The sequence below is a fragment of the Myxocyprinus asiaticus genome, chromosome 21 (genome assembly GCF_019703515.2).
Source record: "Myxocyprinus asiaticus isolate MX2 ecotype Aquarium Trade chromosome 21, UBuf_Myxa_2, whole genome shotgun sequence".
Classification (NCBI taxonomy): domain Eukaryota; kingdom Metazoa; phylum Chordata; class Actinopteri; order Cypriniformes; family Catostomidae; genus Myxocyprinus; species Myxocyprinus asiaticus.
In genome coordinates, this window is record NC_059364.1 from 40,520,272 (window position 1) to 40,542,351 (window position 22,080).

Sequence of the window (22,080 nt, forward strand, 5' to 3'; positions counted from 1 at the left end):
TGGGTTCCCTCATAATTTTCCTATGGGTTTTTATAATGGCAGTTTTGGATTTATGAGTATACCAAGGTCTGTGGTATACATTACCTACTTGGACGTTTTGTTCTATAACATAAATTACACACAGTCATGCCCCAAACATGAATTTTGAAGCCAGCATATTTTTAAAACAGTATGTTGCTAAATTGCTAGATAAGAACTATTACAGTTTTCCACTTTGTCAGGCACATTCACCCAAACGCTCATGGTATTTGTAGTTCTTATCTAGCAACCCATTAGCAATTTTCTTTTTTTAAAACATGGCGGCTTCAAAATTCACATTTGAGGTATAACTGTAACCTAGTTTCCATCCACTTTTTGCGCTGTTTTGTTATCGACAAAGTTAAAAACTCGATAAAAATGGTGTGCGTATGACGTCATGCTTAAAAAAAAAAAACACTTTGTTGCATAAGTTTTGGTTTATCGCAAAAGAAATCTGCCCCTTCCATACAGAAATGTGTATATATCGCTAACTGTGTACCTCTCGCCTCCCAGATGTCCCTATTTGGTAAAATGGGGAGAGTATTGAGACAATTCATTGAAATTAGACAGCTTACTGTCATTTTAATTTCACAAATAAATGCAATCAGAAGCAGAGGAATTATAATCAAAAGGGAGCAGCTGCCCTTCTGATAGGACTGTAATATTGGTCCTGATGTTGCGCCTATCGCAGGTTGACACTGGTTCTGACCCTAAAGCGAATCATCATGGCCCTGTTCAAGCTGGCAACCTGCACCAAGTAGTGGGGGAAACTTTCAGTCTTAGTATAAGGACCATCCATCGATGTGTATATGCTGTGTGCACAACTATTAAAGAAAAACTGAAGCGGTGTAATATCAGGGTTTACATATGATAAATTCCTGATATTCAATAGGCTATTTTGAACAATCATCTAATCTAAAGCATCACCATCACAACTGCATTATGTCCCGCATATTTGTCCAGCAATTTTTAACGACCAACTGAACTTGATTGTCATCTAAAATTAATTTCAGTGTCATAATGCAATTTACATTTCTGAAGAAGCTCAGCAAATGCGATCCGAGGTAAAGAGGGTTAGATTTAAACTATTTAAAAGTTTTAAAATATTCAAAAGTTAGTTTTCTGAAAGTGAACTCAGCACTGGACAAATAGTTCTGATAGTCTTGAAAAAAGTGTAGAACATTCTGAGAAAGTCATTCAGCCGACTTTTTCCATCTACAGAACAGGGTAAGGCTAATTTAAGTGTGTGTAAAAAAAAAAAAAGGCAATATTATTTTCTCGTTTGGTAATTTATATTTTTAATTTAATGCTTTATTCGTTTGGTAATTTATTTTATTTATTACAAGGAATTTAGCCAACATTTTTTCAAAAGTAAGCTAAACAATCATTTTTATAGAATTGGGCTATATGTTAGTGTTCCAAAAACGCACACTGAAGCTTTTCTCCTAGTATTGTAAATTTATTTTTAATTTAAAATATATTTGTGCACAGAAATGATGTTTTTTGTATTGTGGGCTAATTCCATGACTGCTGTCTATTATTTTGAATGGTGTGGCAAAGCAGCTTTAATAAATAACTGGATGGCTACCGCGATTCAATTAATCGCAAAGCAGTGGCCATTCATTTGTTCTCCGTGCACTTGTCGATGACAGGTGCATGATATGAGATATTTGTGTTGGCACTCCTGGAAGTGTAGATTCCATCCCCCCTGGAATCTACGCCCCTGTGTGACACTATATTTTCGGGTTAATGCCAATTTTCTCGACAAAAAGTGTTTAGAATTTATGCGCTAGAGTAAATATTATGTCGACACTTGTGAAATTTTAGCAATAATTTGCATTTCCATCAGCTATATCATTAAACTTTTTGATGTGCTACACTTTTTGTCGCAAAAAAACCCTTGGATGGAAATTTATTTTGTGTGTCATGTTGTAAAACAAAACATCCAAGTATCTTCAAGTTATGTTTGCCACAGACCTTATTTTTAAAAACCCATTATAAAAACCCATAGGAAATTCCTTAGGGAACCCATGGCAAATTGGCCTTCCTGGTTCGCTTAGAAATTGACGCCACGGCTTAATTGCTCTATATATGCTTATTTTTGTAATTCTTTAAATTTGTATTTATCTTCTTTTTGTTTGTTATGCATATACTTTCTTGTTCAATAATAGGCTACATTAAAAATGCAATAACAATATAGAAACCATTGATCACAGTTTATTTTTCAGTAAGGTTCATCATTTTAGGATTAAAGTACACAATTGGATACAACAAAGAATATTTATTTCTATAGTAGCTATAATATTTCATGGGATATTGTATAATATTGTAAAGTTTGGAGTTATTGTGAACATTTGTTATAAATGATTAAACATTTTTTTCTTTCATAAATGCTCTATATCATTAAAAATGTAGCAGTCTCAGTATACAAATGACAATTCCGCAAGCCAATAAATTGCAATATCCGTTAGACCTACACTGGCGACCAAAATTTGGAAGAATATACAGATTTCGCTGTTTCGGAAGGAAATTGGTACTTAAATTCACCAAAGTGGCATTCAACTGATCACAAAGTATAGTCAGGACATTACTGATGTTAAAAACAGCACCATCACTATTTGAAAAAGTCATTTCTGATCAAATCTAGACAGGCCCCATTTCCAGCAGCCATCATTCCAACACCTTATCCTTGAGTAATCATGATAAATTGCTAATTTGGTACTAGAAAATCACTTACCTTTATATCAAACACAGTTGAAAGCTATTTGGTTCATTAAATGAAGCTTAACATTGTATTTGGTTTTGAGTTGCCACAGTATGCAATAGACTGGCATGTCTTAAGGTCAATATTAGGTCAAAAATGGCAAAAAAGAAATGGCTTTCTCTAGAAACTCGTCAGTCAGTCATTGTTTTGAGGAATGAAGGCAATTTCAATGCTTGAAATCAAAGGTGTACACTACAGTCTTCAAAGACAAAGGACAACTGGCTCTAACAAGGACAGAAAGAGATGTGGAAGGCCAGATGTACAACTAAACAAGAGGATAAGTACATCAGAGTCTCTAGTTTGAGAAACAGACACCTCACATGTCCTCAGCTGACAGCTTCATTGAATTCTACCCGCTCAACACCAGTTTCATGTACAACAGTAAAGAGAAGACTCAGGGGTGCATGGCCTTATGGGAAGAATTGCAAAGAAAAAGCCACTTTTGATACAGAAAATCAAAAAGAAAAGTGTGCAAAGAAACACAGACATTGGACAACTGATAATTGGAAAAGAGTGTTATGGATCTTAACCCCATTGAGCGTTTGTGCGTGAGAAGTGCCCGACAAGTAGGGTTGCCACTTTTGAAGTTTTAAAATAACTTATATCAACGTTAAATTGCTGATCTGGAACGATTTCACTGTGACACCATCTGACCAGCTTAAATATGGGATGCATCATTTTATCTTTAAATACGGCACAATTGCGTATTTTACAGGACGGGTGGCAGACCTACCTACATGACAGCCACATCTACGGCAAGTGCTACAGGAAGTGTGGAGTGAAATGTCAACTGAGTATCTGAACAAACTGACAGCTAGAATGCCAAGGATCTGTAAAGCTGTCATTGTTGCACGTGGAGGATTTTTTGATGAGAAATCTTTGAAGTAGTTTAAGAAGTTCTGAATTTTTTTTTTCAAATTGTAATAGTAATTTTTCATGTTATTAATGTCCTGACTTTACATTGTGATCAGTTGAATGCCACTTTGGTGAATAAAAGTACCAATTTCTTTCCATAAGAGCAAAATCTGTACATTATTCCAAACTTTTGGCCACCAGTGTGTATGGCTTTAAATAGCAGTTATAACTTCTTATTTTATTACTGTGTTGTTGTTAATTAATCTGTGTGTTTGTGCACATATTGTTGTAAATTGATTACAGTGTGTAATGACTTGTATTTTCATTCATATTTGACTTATTTTTGTATTGTTATCGAAGTTTGAATGCAGGAAACAGTGACAGATGAGCATTATTTCCTTTGTTGCCTCTCTTTAAAGTGCTCTGAATCGTATGTTTAATTTTATAGCCTATGAGTTGTTAACATATAAAGAAATTAAATAGTCATTAAAAATGTGTAGCGTTCACGAGCACTCAGAGCAACACTTTTCACTTCAAAAATGTCTTCAACGTAGAAGTTCACAAATGTTTATTTATCTGCTAACATTTATGTTCCGTTAAAGGATAATGTTGCTTGCAATGTTGCAAAAATAATCTTGTTTCATTCTTAAAATGGTCACAATAATGAGTGTCAGTGCATCTGAAAACTCTTTGTGTGCGTGTGTGTGTGCATGTGTGTTTTGGACGGAACACACAGTTTCGCTCCCAGTTTTCAGTCGGAATGTGACACACTTTCATTAGCAGGATGAGCATCAACATGGCAGCTGTACTGTCCCCTAGACAGTGCGATAGCAATCCTGCAACTCCTGGGACGCAGTCCATGAAGGTTTGTGTGTGTTTATGGCTAGATATTTTTGCACAGACCACAGTTAGAACATTGTTGCCTATAAACTATTTATCTGTGCAGTTTACAGGTCCATAACAGTGTGCGTGCGCGCCACATTCGCCTTTGTTTACTTACAATTAGCCTGCTAGCACAGGTAGCCAACGACATTTATGGCAGACATGGATGAATTTCAGAGTAGTGATACTTCAAAACATATGAAGGGACCATACTTTTCCTCTTTAGGTGGTTTTGGAAAACAGTTGACAGTTTAAGACAGGGCAGCATTAATTAATGGCTATTAGATCAAGGTAGCACATATAAACATTCATTCTCAAGCCAGAAGCCAGGAAGGATACCTTGACAGACTGTTGTTTATTTAGGATGACATTGAAGAAAATTCCAGTGATGGCAGTCAAGCCCCCAAGAGACGCAGGATGGGTTCAGGAGACAGTTCCAGGAGCTGTGACACATCCAACCATGAGCTGGGGTGAGCACCCATTATCAAAATACACAAAAGCCCCCCTCCCAATAATCAAAACAAGCAAGTACAACCCCCCCCATTATTTACACCATGATCAATGGAAACATGTAAATGCTTCACGCTGCAACCCCCCAATGTTCAAGACAAATCTACACCCTTGGCTATTACTGTGAATTGAACCTACTTTTTTTATTATAGACCTACATACTTCCCTGCTGAAAATCTAACAGAATACAAATGGCCTGCGGATGACACAGGAGAGTATTATATGTTACAAGAGCAAGTCAGCGAGTATTTAGGAGTCACGTCATTTAAGCGGAAATATCCAGGTACCAGCAACAAACCCCTCTGTAGGAAAAATGTCTCGCATTGTGATGAATGATGGTTTTATTTTTAATCACTGATCCTAATGAAGTGAATTCCTGTATTGTGGGGAGTACAACATTTGCAAGTTTTGCATATTTTTCCTTTTCCACCGCACACTAGATTTGGAAAGAAGAGATCTGTCTCACAAAGAGAAGCTTTACCTGAGAGAGCAAAATGTCATCACAGAAACACAGTGTACATTAGGTAAGATTTTATTCATGCAGCCTTTCTTGTTTCTATAGCTTTTGCATCTTGAAGTTGTGTAACAGAAAAAGATACATTGTACAATTACTAATTGACAATGCTGATACCCAAGTGATAGTCTATTTAGGACTGCCGAGACAGATTTAATGATAATCTCACAATCAGCTAAAGGCTTCTCATCTGCACTTTCGCACGAGTGTAATGGAACCAGCTCGCGATCATGATCTGCTCTTCTCTCTGGCGCGCATGCGTGCAACAACCGGGCTTCCCTTGATATTGCGGAGCGCAGACCTCAAACCTGATGAGACCAATTTCAATTCTAGTGAGACTTTTCTAGTTTAAAGTGTTATGGAGGAAGTCAAGTCAAACCTCTCAAACAGTAGGCAGCCCTGACATGCCAAACAGCACTGAGGAGGAAAAGAGCAACACTGTGTTATGTGCTCATTTGTTTTTTCATTACACATCATCACCTTTTCAAAATTGTTTCACGATTCTACATAAATAAAAGTAACTGTTATATTTTGACAAAATGTTATAGTTTCATATGAAATAAACTGAAGGTAGAATCTATTTGACCTCATTTTATATCAACAGTGGCAGTTGTAGTTAAAGTTTCAAAATGTGTTTCAGCTAGTATTTATTTTTCATAAATACTATAATTTGTTGTTATTATTATTACTATTATTTAAGACTAGCTACACTGACCTAACCATGCTAATGAGGAGCCTTTCCACCTGTGTAATATGTATGTTCTATTTGAATTATGTTTGAAATTAGAAACAAACGGGATAATAATGGGCTCATATAAGTAAATATGCTCTTCAATTGTTAAAAGGGGGGAGAGAAAACTTCCTGTCGCTTGATGCATGTCCTTGTACTTGAAACCATGAACAAACTATGCAACATAAAAGGAAATGCGACCCAGGCTACATAAAATACAGGTTATGTTTTTACTATGGTGGGTCGCCACTTGATTTCCAATGTAAGATCTGGGTCCTGAAGCAAAACCAGTTGAGAACCACTGAGTTAAAGGTACAGACAGGAGCAGTCTGGCTGTGCTGTCATGCACCTACAGTATATGTTAATTATTAATAATCATAGGACATTACTTTAAAAGCTCACACAGCTGATTGTTATTTTTCATTTAGTAGTTAATTTAACATGCTGTGCTAACATGTAAACTAACATGCTTTAGTTATATAACATGTTATAGTTACATGCAATTTTTTTTATCATGTTTATAATTCGGTTTATTATTATTATTCTGTTAGCTTTCTTATTCTATTTTATTTATTTTCAAAAGGGAGACTTTTTTTTTTTTTTTTTTTTTACAAATACTTCAATAAAAAAAAAATGGTTTCAAGTTTCAATTATAATAAAGTGTTTGCTCAACCAAAAAAAAAAAAAAACCCTTCTGTTTTCACTCCTTTAAGGGTCATTGTAACTGATAATAATAATTGTGTAATACCGTATACCATGAAACCGTGATATTTTCTGAGACATTATCGTACCGTGAAAATCTCATACCGTTGCAAACCTACTGACCTCCCTCTCCCTCTTCTGTAGGTCTCACTGCTCTCCGCAGTGATGAGGTCATTGATTTGATGATTAAAGAGTACCCAGCCAAACATGCAGAGTACTCGGTTATACTCCAAGAGCGAGAGCGGCAGAGGATAACTAAAGAATACTCTGTGAGCACTCTTAGTGCAGTAAGTAATGGACACACACTTATTTTATGAAACTCAAATCCAATGTTTTGACTGATTTTACATTAGTGTGGCTCAACGATGACATCTTAACAAGTTCAAACTTTTTAAAAGGCTGTGCTTTCGTCTTATGCAGAAAAAATTATTAAGGTTGGTAGTACTTTGCAGAAAGTCTTTTGAGTATTAATGATCTGACTCTCTCTTTTTCAGCAAATGCAACAAAAAAATCCTCAAAAAGTTGAAGCCAGTAAAGTGCCAGATTACATAAAGAAAGCAGCTAAAAAAGCTGCAGAATTCAACAGTAATTTCAACCGAGAGCGGATGGAAGAGAGAAGGGCATATTTTGACCTTCAAACACATGTAAGGTTCTTGATAGATATATATATATATATATATAATATATATACAAATCACTTTATTGTCACTCAACCATATACACAAGTGTAACAGTGGGTGAAAATCTTGGGTGCAGTTCTGAGCAACACAGCAGTCATGACAGTGATGAGACATATACCAATTTACAATAAACATCAGATTTACACAACACAATTTACATATCTAATATACACATAATTACACACAACACAATATACAAATAATAATATACAATGTACAGTATACAATACACACAATATAGAATACACAGTATACAATAAAAAATAATATATATAAAATATACAGTAGGTTGTATTGTGTTGTATTGACATTCAGGCTGTCGGTTGATAGTCAGTTGCCAGTGTGTTGTGTGGCGGGGTGAGCAAGAGACAGACACAGTGGGTGTGGCGTCAAGCCTCGGAGAGGCATTTATTGGAAATAACAATCAAAATAGCAATTCTATAAAGGGGGAATCTGGCATCCTCATGGTGAGACGGGGGCTCCGTGAAGGGCGGGGTAGTGTCTTCGGAACGGCCCAGGCATGAGCTGGGTCCGTCGGCCGCACACGCTCCCCTCCAGGGTCCGCGGCGGCGTCCTTGGCAGCCTGTCTTCACAGGCTCGCGGCAGGTGAGAGGGGAAGGCGGCCCGGCCTCTAGCCCCTCGGCCGTGACGTGTGCAGTTCTCCCCCACGACTCATCTAATCGGCCCAGGGGTCCGAGGAGCAGGTCTGGCTGCGCATCATCTCGTCCGAACCCTCCCAGCTCTGGTCCTGGGCGTGCGAGGATGCCAGTGTGTGCACACATTGAGATTTGAAGCCGGCCCCCCGAGAAGAGGTGCGCTCTGCGTTTTAAAGACAGCGGTGATGAAGCATTATTCACATCAGGTGTGCTTCATCCACCGCTGTCAGTACGAGGCTTATTAATTATGCACCTCTTCTCACTCTCCTGCCCAACTCCCGTCGTGAGCCTGGCTGAAGGGCAGCCCCAAGAGGCGGGGCGACGATAATGAGACGGGGGAGTGGATCATTCCACCACATCTCCCCCGCCAAGCGTCACCCCATCGGCACCTCCTCCCACACTCGTATCCAATCATGGAGTTCAGAGCCGGAGGTGCACACTATTTAGCCGCCTACACGGGAATGCTACTTCCTCAACCAGGCCCTACGGTTGGAGTGGATGTATGAGGCATACCTCTCCTGGCCAGCTCTCCCTCTCACTCGCACCCAGGTGGGAACAGAGAAAAAACACGAATTAATATGACAGCCTAAGCCAGCCACAGGGTAAATGCTTATTAAATGCCACTTACCCTTTTCTGCAGCTGGGAGGCTGTCCTCGTGTTTTATCTGTCCCACTCCAGGCTTTCCATCTAACCGGCGAATGAGAGGAAGAGTGATGTCACTGTTGGTGCCCAACTGTGCCGTCTCTGCCCACAAAAGTGCCTGCATTCTCCACCACTGTGGCGGGGTGAGTAAGAGACCGACACAGTGGGTGTGGCGTCAAGCCCCGGAGAGGCATTTATTGGAAATAACAATCAAAATAACAAGTCCATAAAGGGGGATAATAAAGTGTCCAAGGGGAATAGTGTTCATAATAAAGGGGGACTCTGGCATCCTTGCGGTCATACGGGGCACCTACGGGGTAGTGTCTTTGGCCCAGGCATGAGCTGGGTCCGTCGGCTGCACACGCTCTCCTCCAGAGTCCGCGGCGTCCTTGGTGGCCTGTTTTCCCAGGTCCGCGGCAGGTGAGCGGGGAAGGTGGCCCGGCCTCTAGCCCGTCGGCCGTGACGTATGCAGTTCTCCCCTGGTGACTCATCTAATCGGCCCAGGGGTCCGAGGAGCGGGTCTGGCGGGGCATCATCTCATCCGAACCCTCCCAGCTCTGGTCCTGGGCATGCGAGGATGCCAGTGTGTGCACACATGGAGATTTGAAGCCGCCCCCTGAGAAGAGGTGCGCTCTGTGTTTTAAAGACAGCGGTGATGAAGCATTATTCACATCAGGTGTGCTTCATCCACCGCTGTCAGAACGAGGCTTATTAATTATGCACCTCTTCTCGCTCTCCTGCCCAACTCCCATCGTGAGCCTGGCTGAAGGGCGGCCCTAAGAGGCGGGGCGACGATGATGAGCCGGAGGGGCGGATCATTCTGCCACAGTTGTTAAGAGAAAATATTATTTATGACAGTCCAGTGTGAGATTAATAAAGTGCAGGGCTGATGTATATTGATCGTGAGAGATCAAGAGTTCAAAAGTCTGATTGCTTGGGGGAAGAAGCTGTCATGAAGTCGGCTGGTGCGGGTCCTGATGCTGCGATACCGCCTGCCTGATGGTAGCAGTGAGAGCAGCCCATGACTAGGGTGTATATACAACAGCAGGTTTTTGTGATGTAAAAAATTAAACAAAGATAAATCATATCAGAATTTTTGCACTTTTAATGTAAAAATTACAACCTATGCAATGCCACTGAAAACCTTGTAAACTTGCAGACTTTGACAAGCCAATGTTGAAAATTTGTCTTGACAAACTTCGTTATGTCGTTAACCTTTACTTATCATTGCTAGTGCACTAAATGTCTCTCTCTCTTTAACCTGTAGATTATTCAGGTACCTCAAGGAAAATACAAAGTCCTACCTCCCGAAAAAACAAAGACTGGTCCATACCCAGTGGCCCTCATCCCTGGGCAGTTCCAAGAGTTCTACAAACGGTAAGTTATGTCATGTATCATCCCTTCCCTAATTGCAAAACCCTGCTGTGCTTCTGATTTATCTTTTAATTATTTTGATAATAAGAAACATCAATGTTCTCCAAAAATGTGACCAGTGTTGTGCATGCTTAGAGGACATTGTTGTTGAACAGAACTCATCTTGTATATTTGCAGGTACTCTCCAAATGAGCTCCGCTACTTGCCCATGAACACGGCTCTATACGAGCCTCCCCTGGACCCAGAGCTGCCTGCCCTGGACAGTGATGGCGATTCTGATGATGGAGAGGATGGAAAAGGTGAAGACGGCAAGAAAAAAGGTTCCTCTGTAAGTTGATGTAATGTTGTGACTGCCTGACATCTTTGACTGTTACTATTGATGCACAGTCGCTTTAGTTAAAGATTGCAGTTTTAATTACACATGGTTTATGTAGATCAAGTTTTATACTGAATATGATGCTGCGAATACTAAATAGTATGTCATTAGGTCAGATATTTTCAGCCCCCTCTAGCTGGACAAATTTTTTGTTAATACAGAAACTTTCCTTCAAAAATGTAGATGTAAAAAGTGCAAAAAGTCCAAATAAAATGGCGTTTGCAAGTAAATAGGGTCAGTTTAGATTTCATATTTTACAGGACAGTTCATGTGGAAACACTTCGGACGGGGACAGCCAGGACAGTGGAATTCAGTCGAAAAACAAGAGCAAAGACCGACCCGGCACCCAGAGCAAAGACGCCACTCCTCGCACCATCCAACACAAATCTGTCCCTGGGTACAAGGTAGAAGAAAAAAGCCCCTGATCTTTTTTTTTTTTTTTTTTTTTATATAACCCAACACCTTTCTTCTCCCCTTCTCGCCACCCCACCCTTTTTCCAGCACTTTCAGCAGAGATACACACACACACACACATATACAGACACACTCCTCCTGCTGGTCATAATTTGGGACTGCACTTGTCAATGGAACTTATCTTCCTTTAAATAGTGGCACTCATTTTTTCAGTGCCAGCAAATCCCAGTGACAGTTTCTGTGTTCTGCACAGATCTTCGGAGCAATAATATTTTTTGTGTGGTTCTGCCATTAGTTTAGGGCTTTTTTTGCTGTGATGCACTTGTTATTTACCCTTATAAAGTGATCAGTACTTCATATAGCTTAAAATACCTCTACCTGATCTACCTGCCTGCCAGTTGAACTGAAGGGCAAGTGAGCAATTTTATTTGGCTGCTAAACAATAAAAAATGTTTTACCTTAAAGGAATAGTTCACCCAGAAATAAAATGTCTGTCATTATTTACTCAACCTCGTGTCATTCCAAATTTGTGTGACATTTTCTTACGTGGAACACAAAACGAGACATTTTAAGAATCTTTTGGAGTTCTTTTCTATACAGTTTATAGTAATCACAGCTGTCAAGCTCCAAAAAGGACAAAATAAAAAAACACACCATAAAAATATTCCAGATATGCGCATACAAATTCATAAAAATCTTTCTGTTTGTTAAAGGAATAGTGTAACAGAGTTTGAAGTGAGACTCGGGTATGTTTAACTCAAACGGGTAATTTATTGTACACTCAAAAACATGCTTTTCAGCATATCACTCTTATTAACACAAACACAACTCAGAAGCTTGTCTCTCTCTCTCTCTCTCTCTCCTTTTATTGCTCTCCGCAGTGCTTTCTGCAATCAGAAACAGGTGTTAGACATTATACCGCTTTCTCTCTGGACGAATGTTCGACCACGCCCCCGCCGCCACAAATAGTTTACCCCAAAATGAAAATGCTCTCATCATTTACTCACCCTCATGCCATCCCAGATGTGTATGACTTTCTTTCTTCTGCAGAACACAAATGAAGATTGTTAGAAGAATATCTCAGCTCTGTAGGTCTATACAATGCAAGTGAATGGTGGCAAAAACTTTGCAGGTCCAAAAAGCATATAAAGGCAGCGTAAAAGTAATCCATACGACTCAAGTGGTTTAATTAATGTCTTCTGAAGGGATATGATAGGTGTGGGTGAGAAACAGAACAATATTTAAGTCCTATTTTTACTATAAATATGCACTTTTAAACAGCCGTCCTATGCGTTAACAAGAGGACAAGTTCTTCTACTACTTCTGTTTTGTTTTTTTTGGCAGTTAACATTCTTTGTGTATATCGCCACCTACTGAGCAGAGATGAGGAAGAAAAAAGGGAGGGATAAAGGAAAATAATAAATAAATATTTGCACAACAGCCAGTAGGTGGCAATATGCAAGAAGAATGCAAATCTGTTTCAAAGTGGAGATTAATAGTAAAAAAAAAAACTTAAATGTTGATCTGTTTATCATCCACACATATCATATAGCTTCTGAAGACATGGATTAAACCACTGGAGTCGTATGGATTACTTTTACGCTGCCTTTATATGCTTTTCACTTGCATTGAATGGACCTATAAAGCTGAGATATTATTTGTTTGTGTTCAGCAGAAGAAAGTCATACACATCTGGGATGGCATGAGGGTGAGTAAATGATGAGAATTTCCATTTCCCTTTAAAAACGACCTAAATGTTGACCTGTTGCTCACACAAAGCTTTCATATGTCTTAAGAAGACATGGAATATAGTGTACAAGTCATATGGACTTCTTTTATGATGTTTCTTTGTCATTTTTGGTGCATGACAGCTGTGGTTACTGAACTGTCATTGTATGGAAAAGCTGCAGTTTAGAACGAGGGTGAGTAAATAATTAGTTTTCATTTTTGGTTGAACTGTTCCTTTAACTTCTATTGATATATATCAGTTGAAGAAAAATTAAAGGTGCATTCAGTAGGTTATTTTTTTCTCATTTAAAGTTTTACATTTGAAGAAATCAATAGGAAGAGTATTCATCTAAATATTGTATAAAATAAATGTCAGTGTTATTTCCATGATTTAAAGTATCTCTTATTTGATTTTGTTAAATTAGATAACATATACTTTTGCTGTATCATATAAACCTTATTTTATAGATGTCAGTATCAGCAATGGCAATTGAAAAACACATATCGTTTGACAACTTGGTGTCTGTTTAAAGTTCCACGGGGTTAAGGAGCCTTTATAACATAAATAAAACCTTTTGAGTGCACCTTTTAAAGTTAGCTTTATTTATCCTTTGAATAAATTCTTGCTAGTGATGCATTACTTCTTGTTTTATTTCAGGCATGAAATGGTTATCAAACTATTGTTTGAAATGAAATTATTATGTTGAGCTGGATGCCAGTGGCTCTCTACACCAGCATCTTGTTGTTTATTTTCTTGTCAGAATGCTTGCTGGATCAATGAAAGGTTTACCTTCACGCCATTGATATAAAAGAGAGCATCATTCAGTAATAGGTCTCATTAATTTTATACAAAACAAAATATATACATAGAGTATATTATCCATTGAATATCACAACAAACAATAATTTGGCAGAGGTTATTATCCAAGTATTTAACACAAGAAATATGCTTGCTTTTGAAGTTGTAGTTTTACATAAATTAAGCTTTTTTTGTGCAATAGGTGTGCAAAGTTTTAATGTAAGTTTTCCTTTTACCAAACTTTACCTTGTTGGAAAAAAAAAAAAAAAAGGTTTGCATATCAGTGTATTGGTAGATGAATGAGTTTTTACAATACACACAAGTTAAAGGCTGATTTTCACGTTAGTTTCCCTTGTAGTCTCGGGAAGTACAAGCAATGTCAGTTGTCCCAGGTTTTGTTCGGAATAGAACACTACCATGCTATTCATACTTTCCTGCAGTATATAGTATGTGTACTGTGCACAGTATGTATATTTTCTATATGTGCAGGATGTGACACAGCTGTAACAAAAAAAAAAAAAAAAAACAATAAATTTGACTTATTTAATAAAACTGCCAAATATTAAGACATTTTACACTAAATAATAATAATTAAAAAAAACGTGCACTAGATGATACTAACATGCAACGTTGGTGTCATGTGACAACAATGTTTGAAACTTTTATTTTTGAAATAATGCAGTCTGTTTTACTTGCCCTTTTTAAAGAAGAGTAGGCAGGTATACACTAAATACTACACAGAATTCAGCAAGTAATTTCGTTTTTAATTCCAAACATAGCCTGAGTTTGTTTTCTACTCTATAACATTAGTTTGTCATAACATGAATGTTCACAGTTCCATGTTGTTTCCCTAAAGCTAAAATGTACAGTTTGTATACAGTTTATGGATTGGATTTGTTTTTCTTTATTTTTTTCCTCCAGTGTTCCCAAAATTTTTTGAATATGGCCATGATGCTGCCATAAGAATGTGTTTGGAAACGTTGGTTACACTTTGCACAAAATTATTGAATTCATCTAATTTAAATATGTGTTTTAGTAATAAGTCATTGCACTAAGTATGAAAGTCTGCATTTGTTAAATACGGTAGTTACAGCTTCTGTTGATTCTGTACAGTAAGTTGTTTGGCTTGTTTTTTTTCCATTCCTTCCTTTATACAATTTCTTGTGTCTTGTTTAAGGTGTTTGTAGTTAAACAACATTCAATTTTCTTGGTCTTGTTATGTGGTTTCTCTTTTTAATGATGTAATACTGCTAGCTCAGCTGGTATTTTCCTACTGTGACTGAATGAAGGCTTTTGCCCTTCCATTAACGTAACTGTGAGCTTCACTTACGTCTAAATGTGTCTTTGAACTGTTGTCTGGCCAGCCTGTTTCCGCTGTCTTTTTTGTTTTTCATAATGCTGTCACTACTCTTTTCAGTAGAATGGTTTTTATAGTAGGGCCTTTGACTTGTCAGTATTTAGAGTAACCTTGACAGTTAAGCCTTTTAATAAAGAGGTTTTAAAGAAATTAGATTGTAGAGAGATTTCTTAATGGGTGTGATCAGCACTGAATGAACAACATATGATCTCACAGGAAATCGGCTTGTTATTTCAGAAGTATTATCCACACAAATTTGAACCCGATATGCAATGAATGCCCTGGAAATCACCTGTGCTTTGCCTTTGATATCACATCACTTTTGATTTCTGCTGAGATACTTCATTTGGAAAGCAGTAAGTGAAAGAATGCAGTTTTGGTCTCAGTTAGGGTTAGGTTTAGGGTTAGAGTTAGGAGTATATCATTCATATTATATTATTCATGTGTTCCTGAAAGTCGTCCGTGCTGTGCCTTCACATACTTTCAAAGAAATGAGTGAAAGGACGTAGTTTTGATCTTGGAACTGTTAGGGTTAGGAGTAGAGAGAGACTGATATATCGTACCAATTAATCTGTAAAACTGTAAAAGTTGCTTTTTGGAACTATTGGTTATCGGCAAAAATCTATGCCGATAGTTGCCGATAGTTTGTTTTGGGGTTTTTCTCTCTGTGTTCCTCTACAGTTAGAACTGCTTGATACTACAGAATAACAGCAGCCTCACTAACGTCTCATAGGGATTTGCTGTGTTTAAATCTTTTATCATTGACAATATTCATCCATATTTTTATCTTGGAACCATATCTGCATTTCTTTATTAGAAAATTAAGTGTTCTAAATTTAAGTGAGGGCATGCAAAAAAAAGTTATAATATTTAAACGTGCCCAGTCAGCACATGCATCGTGTCTCCAACTTCATATCTTAAAAATACTCATCTGGTAAATATGTATGTATGTATGTATACACACACACACACACACACACACACTCACACATATTTAGATTTTGTGTAGATATAGTAGTTTAATATCTTGTAAATAATAAAAAAAACCTCATGTGGTGAAGAAAAATATATACTGTGCGTGTGTGTGTGTGTGTGTGTGTGTGATATACATATATATATATATATATATATATATATATATATATATATATATATATATATATATACACTATATTGCCAAAAGTATTCGCTCACCCATCCAAATAATTGAATTCAGGTGTTCCAATCACTTCCATGGCCACAGGTGTATAAAATGAAGCACCTAGGCATGCAGACTGCTTCTACAAACATTTGTGAAAGAATGGGCCGCTCTCAGGAGCTCAGTGAATTCCAGCGTGGTACTGTGATAGGATGCCACTTGTGCAACAAGTCCAGTTGTGAAATTTCCTCGCTACTAAATATTCCACAGTCAACTGTCAGTGGTATTATAACAAAGTGGAAGCGATTGGGAATGACAGCAACTCAGCCACGAAGTGGTAGGCCACGTAAAATGACAGAGCGGGGTCAGCGGATGCTGAGGCGCATAGTGCGCAGAGGTCGCCAACTTTCTGCAGAGTCAGTCGCTACAGACCTCCAAAGTTCATGTGGCCTTCAGATTAGCTCAAGAACAGTGCGTAGAGAGCTTCATGGAATGGGTTTCCATGGCCGAGCAGCTGCATCCAAGCCATACATCACCAAGTGCAATGCAAAGCGTCGGATGCAGTGGTGTAAAGCACGCCGCCACTGAATTCTAGAGCAGTGGAGACGCGTTCTCTGGAGTGACGAATCACGCTTCTCCATCTGGCAATCTGATGGACGAGTCTGGGTTTGGCGGTTAACAGGAGAACGGTACTTGTCTGACTGCATTGTGCCAACTGTGAAGTTTGGTGGAGGGGGGATTATGGTGTGGGGTTGTTTTTCAGGAGCTGGGCTTGGCCCCTTAGTTCCAGTGAAAGGAACTCTGAATGCTTCAGCATACCAAGAGATTTTGGACAATTCCATGCTCCCAACTTTGTGGGAACAGTTTGGGGATGGCCCCTTCCTGTTCCAACATGACTGCGCACCAGTGCACAAAGCAAGGTCCATAAAGACATGGATGAGCGAGTTTGGTGTGGAAGAACTTGACTGGCCTGCACAGAGTCCTGACCTCAACCCGATAGAGCACCTTTGGGATGAATTAGAGCGAAGACTGCGAGCCAGGTCTTCTCGTCCAACATCAGTGTCTGACCTCACAAATGCGCTTATGGAAGAATGGTCAAAAATTCCCATAAACACACTCCTAAACCATGTGGAAAGCCTTCCCATAATAGTTGAAGCTGTTATAGCTGCAAAGGGTGGGCCGACATCATATTAAACCCTATGGATTAAGAATGGGATGTCACTTAAGTTCATATGCGTCTAAAGGCAGGTGAGCGAATACTTTTGGCAATATAGTGTATATATACACACACACCGATCAGCCACAACATTAAAACCACCTGCCTAATATTGTGTAGGCCCCCCTCATGCCGCCAAAACAGCGCCAACCCGCATCTCAGAATTGTACAGAGCAGTTATCTGAGTTACCGTAGACTTTGTCAGTTCAAACCAGTCTGGCCATTCTCTGTTGACCTCTCTCATCAACAAGGCATTTCCGTTCACAGAACTGCTGCAGTTCAGAAAGCACAGACCGGTTTTTAGCAGACAAATAATTCAACCTCCTGTCACAGATTTCCCGTGAGATCAGTCTGGAACGAAGGGTCCAGACTACTTTTGTAGAAAATTGTATTCTTTATTTTGTGTGTTCTTTGTTTTGGATGCTTCTCTGTATTCGCTTATAGGAAACTCTTTTTTTTTTTTTTTTATTATTAAAATTATTTTTATATCACTTTATTTATATCTGAGTTTTTTTTTTTTTTTTGCTTTTTAATTTTTTTTTATAAATGTATCACTTATTTATAACTCCTACTATGAAATTAAGCAATTACGAATTAAGCGGCCTAGTCGATCCTGTTAAATAATAGAAGTTTCTATGTACTTCTGGCAATGTTGTGTTTTTTAAACATGATTTAAGTATTATCTCAAAAATACTTATAAGAAAATTTTATTTTTTATTTTTTCCTGTATTCTTTTTTTTTTTTAATTGTTTTTATTTATTTATTTTTTGTTTGTTTTTTGGTTACAATTGAAAACAAACATTATTTATTTTGCCATGGTTTGCCATGTAGGATTCAGATGTTTGTAAGGTATCTTTCTCATTGCTTCTCATGTTTTGGTTTTTGTTGTAATATTGCAATATTAGGCCATTTCAATTCACTTTAAGATCCTGCACATAGTATATTCAGGTATTTAATTGACGCTTCGCTAAGCCCTGCCTTAATAGCATTTCTGACCAGTCCTATCTTAGCAACTGTTGCCGTCAGCCATTTTTCTGACAAGCGCTTGCTTTTTTCCAACAAGTGTCTACATAATGTGTAATGTGGTGTAGTTTTAAGTTTATAGAAATTACACCCCACAAAAACAAAAAAAAATCAACGCAATCAACAGTAGCCGGGGGGGCGGAGCTTAGCAAAGGGTTCATTTTAAAAACCATAGTGTGTTTAACTGGAGCATAATGTCACATGGTGTTTATGACCTTGGTTGCCATGGCGTTTATAGCATTACTCTGCCTTCGCAGCCTAAGGTCATTCCCAATGCTATATGTGGCATATGTCAGAAGGGTAAGGAGGCCAACAAGAGAGGCAAACCAGAAGTTCTCATCCACTGCTCCCAGTGCCAAAACAGCGGTAAGTCAAAATTTACAAATTGTAACCCCAAAACTATCTCTCCTTAACGTAGTACCTAAGCATTTTTGTTCTAAATTTAGCTGGCATATTTTAAAACAATAGAAATAAACATTAATGGAGACGTGTGTAATTTCAGCACCACTAATGGCATCAAATGAATTTTTCCAATTTTGTTGTCTATGCCTCACATTTCTCTTTGTTGTAGTGGTAGTTGGGCAACTTTTAACCAGAAGCCGCAAGGTCACAGTCTTGTTGAAATAATTAAAGACACTGCTCATTTGTAACAATGTAAGTCTAGCATGTATGTAGCAGATATATTGAGAGAGGCCTCGTTTTGTGTTCAGGTCACCCGTCCTGCTTGGATATGAGTGCAGATTTGGTGTTCCAGATCAAGATGTATCCCTGGCAGTGCATGGAATGCAAGACGTGTACCGTCTGCAAGCAGCCCCACCATGAGGAGGAGATGATGTTCTGTGACAATTGTGATCGTGGTTTCCACACCTTCTGTGTGGGCATGGACTCTATTCCTTTGGGTGAGTCTTTATCAAGGAATCTCATTGTTCTTTGATTCTCCAGACTGCAAGTGGGACATTCTATAATGCTTTATGTTAAAAAACATTTAAAGTGACTTCATGTACCAAGGTAAAGTGTGTAACTAGCCTCAGCAAATGGATTTGTGAAAATAATGTCTGTAGGAAAATAGATTGCTTCGCCTCAAACTCATGTATTTTGTGTTTCATGTAATGGTGTTGGGTTGGACTGGTCGGTATGCTCAAACAAACAGAGCAATGTTTTGATATCGCCACAGAACTATTCCATTTACATTTTTTGGGGGGGGAGTTAACCTACGAGTGGCTTACTTATAGTTGTCTCCGCATTAAGCTTGGATAGGAGAAAATATTTTAACAGACAAAATTACACACTTCACCTTAAAGGTGCCCTCATTAATTTTTCCTCATTAAAAATGGTTTACTCCTAAAGACATGAATTGTTATTGTGCAATATATGTAGGAAATCATGAGCACTCACATTAAAATGAAGACTCCAGTCATATCAGTATCCTTATAAAAGCTGTTTTATTCTACATGGAGAGGGTCCACACATGGGGGCGGCCATGTTAGAATCACATGACCAGCTGAACTCTACTCGCTTAATCTCAGTAACCATCCTGTTATTTGACACTTTCACTCATTGATTAAAGTAATCATGGCTGACTGTGAATACTAAATTTCTACAGTGGCGTCTGAAACTGAAAACTATTGATTTAGATGATGCTGCATCCAAGCCTCTAGGTGTCAGTGTAAGTCCAAGATGACACAAAGATGAAAGTTACTGAGTGCACCTTTCGTTTAGATTCTATGTTTATCCTTTTGTCTGTACACAGTATTTATGACAAATAACATGCAAAATGAGTTTGGTCTTCCAAGGCCACTGTCTTAGTACATACAAGTAGTTTCCTTATAGGGGAGAAAACACTAGATGTAAAAAAATATTGTCTTTCGGTGTCATTAGTTTGGTAATATCTGTTTATGACAAAAGAAATGTGATAGATTTTTGGTTTTATTACATTAAGTCATGTTTAATTTTTGTTTTAGTAAACGTAAGCCAGCAATTTTCACGTTAAGCGTTTGAGAATGTCCCGTCCAAAGGTCTTTTTGTACTGTCCAAAGTGTTTTATATGTATTTCATTGTGTTTTTTCTGTGATTTTGTTCGTGCAGGTTGCTGGGTCTGTGATTTATGCAACAAAGACATATCTACACCTCGGAAAAAAGGAACAGCGAAAACACCCAAAAAATCGAAATAAGTTCCAAAGAGAACATTTTTATTTCGGATGACAGTTTTGATATTAATTTCTATTTTTCTACTTTTGAAATGATAAACCCATACAATTATGTATTTCATATGTTGCAATGGTTTGCCATATATTTGTTGCTTATTCCACGCCCCCACCCCCCCGCCGATTGTTAGCGATTTAGGGTTTTTGTATTGTTTAAAATAAAGGTGAAAAAAATGGTCTGTTTTTGTACTGTTTGTACTGCTTTTATTTTGCTCATATTTGTTAAAGCTGAAGTGTGAAATTTCTGCACCATTACCTTCACTAAACGTAGTGGCATAAATAAACATTTCCTGTATCTGTAAACGTACTGTCAGAATATGTACTGTATTTGACGGACACGCTTCTTGATCGGTAAAACAGTACGTTCTAAAATGGTAACATCTACTCTGGTTTTGTTAAACAAGCACCATTTAAGCACAAGGAACAACTTTGTATATACATCACTTTTTTTATTTTTATTTTTGCATTTGGCAGACGCTTTTATCCAAAGCGACTTACAGTGCATTTATTACAGGGACAATCCCCCCGGAGCAACCTGGAGTTAAGTGCCTTGATCAAGGACACAATGGTGGTGGCTGTAGGGATCGGCAACCTTCTGCTTACCAGTTCTGTGCTTCAGCCCACTACACCACCACCAGTCCACTTACAGTTGAAAAGAGCTGTCTGACTCGCAGTTCACCGCTGTTCTTTTAAATCCATTGTTTTGGATTTTGCATACAAGTGACGTCGCCTCAGCTCCAGAGGGATTATGGGATCCTAAAGTTACCAGTCAATCCGCACTTCAGAATCCCCAAATTGTAGATCATCAAGGTATTTTTGTCTGGGTTTTATGAATACTGAGGATTCTGACATACTACTCCATTGGCATACTGTTGTCATATTATATAGTAGGGAAGTATAAATATTCAGACGCAGCAATTTTAACCACAGTATGGTAGTATGCCATTCCAAACTCAGCAACAGTGTTTACAGTTTGAGGAAATCAACCTATAAATGGTTTACTTATAGTTGTCTCTGCATATAAAAGGAATATTCCGAGTTCAATACAAGTTAAGCTAAATCGACAGCATTTGTGGCGTAATGTTGATTACCATAAAAAATTATTTTGACTCATTCCTCCTTTAAAAAAGCAAAAATAGAGGTTACAGTAAGACACTTACAGTGAAAGTGAATGGGGCCAATTTTTGGAGGGTTTAAAGGCAGAAATGTGATGCTTATAATTTTATTAAAGTACTTACATTCTTCTGTTAAAATGTGTGTATTATATGAGCTGTAAAATTGTTTAAATTGTCATTTTTTCAGTCATTTTAGGGTTTGTTGAAATTACATTGTCATGGCAATGAAGTTGTAAAATTGGCTATAACTTTACAAAGAAAAGGTTAGTAAGTGATTTTATCACACTAAAATCATGTTTACATGCGTATTGTTTGTCTTGTGGATATACTTTTAAAACGGTGAGTATTTTAATGTTAATGGATTGGCCCCATTGACTTTCAT

The 22,080-nt window shown here is 38.0% G+C and overlaps 1 protein-coding gene across 2 annotated transcripts; it reads left to right on the forward strand.

The window, feature by feature from the left end:
• Positions 1 to 4,407: 4,407 nt before the first annotated feature.
• On the forward strand, positions 4,408 to 20,759 carry LOC127412507 (PHD finger protein 10). 2 transcript variants are annotated; one of them, XM_051648966.1, is made up of 12 exons: positions 4,408 to 4,502; positions 4,883 to 4,989; positions 5,182 to 5,312; positions 5,470 to 5,553; positions 7,120 to 7,262; positions 7,470 to 7,619; positions 10,222 to 10,331; positions 10,506 to 10,656; positions 10,965 to 11,108; positions 18,637 to 18,745; positions 19,090 to 19,278; positions 20,465 to 20,759. In XM_051648966.1, exons 1-12 carry the CDS (start codon positions 4,422 to 4,424, stop codon positions 20,548 to 20,550), a joined length of 1,485 nt encoding a protein of 494 aa, XP_051504926.1. In that variant the 5' UTR covers positions 4,408 to 4,421; the 3' UTR covers positions 20,551 to 20,759. The 2 variants fall into 2 exon arrangements, with proteins under 2 accessions (XP_051504926.1, XP_051504927.1); XM_051648967.1 differs by lacking the exon at positions 10,965 to 11,108.
• Positions 20,760 to 22,080: the final 1,321 nt, after the last annotated feature.